At 35.5% G+C, this 6,459-nt stretch overlaps 1 protein-coding gene across 1 annotated transcript; it reads left to right on the top strand.

Annotated features, from left to right (window-relative positions):
- Nucleotides 1-979: 979 nt before the first annotated feature.
- On the top strand, nucleotides 980-2,752 carry LOC133204724 (C-type lectin domain family 4 member E-like). The gene is made up of 4 exons (XM_061340462.1): nucleotides 980-1,082; nucleotides 1,289-1,368; nucleotides 1,887-1,974; nucleotides 2,520-2,752. Exons 1-4 carry the CDS (start codon nucleotides 1,028-1,030, stop codon nucleotides 2,750-2,752), a joined length of 456 nt encoding a protein of 151 aa, XP_061196446.1. The 5' UTR covers nucleotides 980-1,027.
- The last annotated feature ends 3,707 nt before the right edge of the window (nucleotides 2,753-6,459 follow it).

Genomic DNA, 6,459 nt, shown 5'->3' with positions numbered 1-6,459 from the left:
TTAGCGTTATCATTCTGCGTTGAGCTCAACTCAAAATGTAATAACGCAAAAATAATCCGAAAAGTGTAATTACATTTTGCTTTGATCTCGCCGCAAAATGAAACAAGTTAAATTGATGCAAAGCATCAAATCGGCCGCAAAAATATATTTCATTTTGAAGAATTTCCACAAGAAAGAGTCCAAAGAAAAAATCCAAACTTTTCTGTGCATTTTTTGCACTAGTTTTCAGTGATCGATTGTAAAATATAAATAATGGGTAGCAACTGTTCCTTCGCCATGCGCTCGGCACTTTGAAGGGTCCTTCGGATGAGACCTTGAAAACCGAGGTCCCGTGTCACGGCAGGCGTTGGCACGATAAAGATCCCTCACTGTTCAATGGCCCTGGGTGTCGAGCAAATGTAAAAATTTTAAGCCCTTCACCGGTATATGGTGACGTCTCTATATGAGTGAAAAATTCTCGAATGGGACGTAAAACAACATTCAATCAATCTAACACAACCACAAATAGATCGGCCGCTGCTGCGGCCGATAATAACACAAAATATAATAATCTCAGTTTATTACATTTTGCGTCGTTATTACATTTTGCATTGTAATAGACCGGTCATGGCCACTACCTATGATTCCGTCTTAGGTTTGATGCGGTGCGGTGAATGAGAATCGAACCCGATCACGAAGCGAACGCCCTATCACAAGGCTATCAGGTTGTAATGATTTTAAAACCCGTATGTTATAAGAACAAAAGCACTGTTTGTAACGAGTGTTCATCTTGATTATATATGACATTTCTGTTTTTCCTAGCTCTCTGATTTAGATGAAAATCAACTTTCTAGAAATAATGGTATAATAAAATTCACCTACACTCAGCTTTCTTGGTGAATATAACATTTGATGGTTTTTTTTTTTTTACATTATTAGTACCTCAGAGGCCTTAGACTATATTATCCATATGTAAATGATATATACTGTAATACTTAGATAACAGAACTTATCTAGAAAATCTTCCTTCTCGTCCTGAAAACCAGACATGAAAGTAAACCTCATTCTGTTGATCAGTGTGGCACTGATCGAAGGCGCTGAATGTGAGTTTTGGATAATTTTTATTATAAACTACATTGATTCTCATACTTGAAATATTTCTTCGATATTGAGTAAACTCTCTCTTTCTTACGACGGCGTATAAGTGCCATTTCAATTTTACAGTAAAAAAAAATAACATTAAATCGTCAAACTTCCTCGATCGATCGAGATTAAAGTTGTAAATGTAACAACTCGTGTTCTTATACAGGTTGTTTAACAGGATGGATGGGGTATGGAAATAAATGTTATTTTTTCAACAGCATGCCAAAAGAATGGGGAGTAGCGTCGGTAAGCAAAAACGTGAAATAAAACGAGACCCATTTTACATTGTTTCTAGATTGGTATCTTAATCAGCTATCCTGGGCATTTTGAAACAGTCCCAAGGTTAAACGTCTGTTTCTATCATAAACAAAATTGTAGATACTTGCCAGTCCAGAATAGTGTATTACAAAGTACAATCGCTTAAGATAGAATTGCTCTTCATCAGACCAAAAATAGTAATTGCAGCCTTCATTTTAATAATCAGACGATCCCGCCACCCAACTTGCTTATATTCCATTTGTTCTATCCATTAGATGATTTACCGATCAAGAAAAGTAGCACACGGCGGGTGTGACCGGTCGGCAGGGGATGCTCACTCCTCCATGGCACCTGATCCCACTTCTGATCTTTTCGGAGGTCCGTGTTTGCTCTGCTCCTGATTTGTATTGTTTTAATGGACTTCGAGCTTGAATACTGTTCGTTATCTTCATATTTCATGATGCATGCTTGTAAATACATGTAGTTGAGGATTTCGTCATTATTAGGGATACTGCCATGCTTTGAACGCCAAATTAGCTGAGCCTCAAACAGAAGACGAAGGCCATTTTCTCACAAGCCATGCTCAAAAAATTGGTACGTGGAACTTTCCCTAAAAAATAAGATCAGGAGGTCTAACGGATAACGCCTTCTTATTTATATATTTAGCTAAAGTAAGAGATTGAAAGTGTCATAAATTCTCTCTGAATTTTTATATTTCATTACATCTCGACAGAGTAAAAGCTCAGATAGAGACTAAAATCATTATTACGGTATATAAAATCTTAATATGAAATGCGGGGTACACAGAAGTAAATCTTATCTTTATAACTGAGCACCTTCCCCAACCACCACCCCGCACATACCCACCCACTCCCTAAAAAAAACCCCAGAAAATTGTTATTTTCATGAGAAGGAGATGCTATTGGACTGAGTTACAATTCAATCTTTTACTCTTTCAATTTTCGCGATTCCAGGTAATTGGCGAAATTGTTAATAACAATTAATATTCAAATTACACATAATTACGAAAATCCGGCTCCTTTGTCATTATAGTTCCAAGAATACCACTTTCTGAGTTTTTAAATCACTTCAGATCATTTATCTGCTAAAACATGTCTTACAAAAATATGTAACATCAGGTGGAAATTTCTGGATTGGAGTCACCGATTTGATTGAGGAAGACATGTGGATGTATGCTTCTACCCAAAAACTATTCAATATGACGTCATCACTCTGGTCTACCAATGAACCGAACGGTTACACGACATCTAACTGTGGTCTACTAATGGTGGCCTATCATTCAAAATTGGCAGATTACAACTGTGTCTACAAAGAGAAGTCTATTTGTGAATTAAGCAATGAATTAAATTAAATATCGAGAGTGTTTGTAATAATTCATTCCGTTGTTATTAATTTAATTTGTAACGTGTTTTTTAACTTCACCATCATGTGAAACTGAGGAAAATGAATTAAAATAGTTTTTTATGCCCCGTAATCGAAGAATCGGGGTATACAGTTTTTGCCCTGTCCGTTCGTCTGTCTGTTTGTCCGCAAAAACTTCATTGCCCATAACTTCTGATTGGTTGGAGCTATGGCTTTCGTATTTCACATGTGTGTTCCTTGTGACAAGACCTCCCTTTGTGTACCTACATATTTGACCTTGACCTTGGAGTTTGACCCACTTTTGCAAAAATTTACCCAACTTTAAACTTGGCCATAACTTCTGAACAGTTGGTGCCAGGGCTCTCATATTTCGCATGTGTATTTATTGTGACAAGACCTTTTTATAGGTGTAAATATTTTTGACATTGACCTTAGAGTTTGACCCACTTTTAAAAAAATTTAACCTTGGTCATAACTTTTGAACAGTTAGTACTACGACTTTCAAATTTCACAGATATATTTCTTGTGACAAGACCTTCCTTGGGATACCAACAATTTTGACCTTGACCTTGGAGTGTGACATACTTTTGAAAAACTTTAACCTTCGCCATAACTTTTGAACAGTTGGTGCTAGGGCATTCATATTTTGCTTGTGTATTTCTTATGACAAGGTCTTTACCTGCATACCATTAATTTTGACCCCTTGACCTTGGAGTTTGATCCACTCCTAGAAAATATTAACCTTGACCATAACTTTTGAATGGTTGGTGCTTGGGCTTTCATATTTTCCGGGTATATCCATTGACTTAGGTCCTTTCTTTGGGTAACAACATTTTTTATCTCTTGACCTTGATCTTGGAGTTTGAATTGCATTTGAGAAACTTTTACCTTTGTCATAAGCTGCCATACGTGGGCATCAGTGTTTTACAAACACATCTTGATATGGAGTCGACACAAAGTCTCTAATTAAAAACTACCTTTTTTCCCAAAGTTATTGACTGAACAGTAATTTCAAACTATCCCAATCCTTGTGACATTGACCTTATTAAATGACATTGCTTCGAGGTCAGGACACATCCTCTTATCGTAAGGAACCGTCTAATCCTTTATAAAGTTTCCTTACATGTTGTATTCTCAAAAGCTTTGCGAAGGCTTAAAGTTGTAGACATTCGAGAAACAGAAGTTCACATCCAAAAAGAACAGGCCCATGGGCCACATCGCTCACCTGAGAAACTATGACCCTTCTCGATTCTTTTGGACTGCTGGACTTGAAAAGACAATTCTACCAGGACTCCCTAACTTGTCTGAGTAAAGTTTGGGCCAACTATACATAAGAATTTTTAATGCACAATAAGATGTGTTTCTGAAACACTAAAATGGCCACAAGTGACAGCTGATGTTTTTCAAATGTAGGTCAAACTTCAAGGCCAAGAGGTCAAAAATGTTTGTGTCCAAACCAAAGTTTGTCAGAAAAAATACACATGTGAATTTACACTAACTGTTCAAAAGAATGCCATGGTAAAAGTTTTCCAAAAGGGGGTCAAACTCAAAGGCCAAGATGTCAAAAATGTTAGTATCCAAAGAAAGGTCACAAGAAATACACAGTCACATATTAATACAAAAGCCCTAGTACCAGCTGCCCAAAAGTTATGGACAAGGTTAATGTTTTCCAAAAGTAGCTCAAACATCAAAGTCAAGGTCAAGAGGTCAAAAATGTTGGTACCCAAAGAAAGGTCTTGTCACAAGTAATAATACACTTTTGAAATTTGAAACCCTTCGCTCCAACTGTTCAAAAGTTATGGCCAAGGTTATAGTAGGTCAAACTCCAATGTCAAGAGGTCAAAAATGTTGGTACCCAAATAAAAGTCGTGTCACAAGGAATAAACGTGAAATATGAAAGCTCTAACACCAACCATTCAAAAGTTATGGGTAAGGCTGAAGTTTTTGATACAGATAAACAGACAGACACATAACCAAAACTATATGTTCCGAATGTTTGATTACAGGGCATAAAAAGGGTCACGAATGTGAACATTTTTGTCTTTCCTCTGTCATCTGATTAATGGTGAAACTTTTTCTCATGTGTATGAAAACACTCACTACATATATATATTTACAGTTAGTCAACATATTTTGCTAGCACTGCCATATAGTGCAGATTTGTTTTATATCCAAAGCAATAGGTGCTAGGGTGCAACCAGAAAAAGGGACAGAATCAAAATTCAAACTTTGCCTAAACATCATCCAATTTGAAACAAACTTTTTCTTGGATTCCAACACTGTGTAAAAGGTAAGGAGAAAATGTATGGCTGGACTGGGAATTGAACTCCAAAACCCCTCCATCACTAGTCAGGAGCTCTACCAACAGGCTGATATCCATGGCCCAAACCAGCACATTCTTCCTCCTTGTCTTTACCCGTGACCAACTTAAGTTCTTATATGCCCCTGGCATGACTTTTATCTGCGAGTCCAGAGGGTGGTCAATGGCACCAAATTTTGTTACAGGAAAGGAGAATATGTATGGCTGGACTGGGAATCAAACCCAGGACCCCTACATTACTAGTCAGGTTCTCTACCTACTGAGCTACCCAGGCTGAAATCAAGGGCAAGAACCATTACAACTGTACACCTAATCCAAGCTGTTTGCATGACACCGGCTGTTGAAACATTCGTTTTTTGGGGGTGGGTTTATTTTTGGTATGTATTTTTTTTTTTTTTAAATATCATCTTAATTAACACCTGAAGTAGGACACCTCCCACTTTCAAACCAAGGCCCATTTTGATGAATATCAAATTTAAGACAAATATGAAGCTCACTGACAACAAATCTTTATTTAACAGATCAGCTGCCTGAGATTTCCTGTAATATGTTTAGGTACATATTTTCCCACAAACTCAAGATGTACATAATTTTGTTAAGAATGAACAACCAAAATTGTTTAAATAAAACCTATAAAATAAATAATTGTAATTTTTTAAGATGAATTAATTCTTTTGATCTAATGCTGGAAATGGAAATGCATATGTTGTTTTTCCTGTCGAGACATTGTTACTTAACAATGTAAGTTATCTTAATAAGTTAACAGTTATCTAGAAGCATATAGTATTAAAGTATACTGGTATCTACTCAAAAATAACTCCAGCTTTACAATGACATTATCATTTTAAAGATTGCATAAAGAATACATGAAGAAAAAAGGAGGAAAAAAGCTTGAAGTTTTGTTACACGATTCATATAAGCAAAATTTAAATATACAAAGTTAAATTAGTGCAAAAATTTTTGCTAGAATTAAGGAAAACAAAATTAATTGAACAAAATATATTTTTTTAATTATTAAAAATACATGATTATTGTTCATATGTGATCATTCATATTGTTTATTTCACACATGATACAGAGAAACACACAAAGAACATGTGTCACAGTAAAACAATAACGTGAACTTTCATCATATACACAGCAAAGTACATATATAAAGTTACCGGCATAAATCATTACACTTTCTTTAATATTTGTAATAATAATTTACAAATAAATAAATACAATCTATGCAATTCTCCTCAATGCAGTGTGTGTTTCTAATTTAAAAAAAAATGATTGCCTCTTCAAAATCCATGGCACTAAAATATCAAGATGTACTTCAATTAAAAAAAGAATATTCATACACATAAAAATATTTGATACATGTAAAACCT

The sequence above is a fragment of the Saccostrea echinata genome, unplaced genomic scaffold, assembly GCF_033153115.1.
Source record: "Saccostrea echinata isolate AGI-Se365-2 ecotype Australia unplaced genomic scaffold, CSIRO_AGI_Sech_v1 ptg000054l, whole genome shotgun sequence".
Taxonomy (NCBI): Eukaryota; Metazoa; Mollusca; class Bivalvia; order Ostreida; family Ostreidae; genus Saccostrea; species Saccostrea echinata.
Note: the sequence above shows the minus strand (reverse complement) of the source record. Positions and strands in the feature narration are given on the sequence as shown.

Excerpts from the sequence above, each read along its gene's own strand:
- LOC133204724 (XM_061340462.1), top strand. The coding sequence starts at position 1,028 with ATGAAAGTAAACCTCATTCTGTTGATCAGTGTGGCACTGATCGAAGGC. Across the intron at positions 1,369-1,886 it reads AAGAATGGGGAGTAGCGTCG|GGATACTGCCATGCTTTGAA; the intron begins GTAAGCAAAAAC and ends CGTCATTATTAG. Across the intron at positions 1,975-2,519 it reads AAGCCATGCTCAAAAAATTG|GTGGAAATTTCTGGATTGGA; the intron begins GTACGTGGAACT and ends ATGTAACATCAG.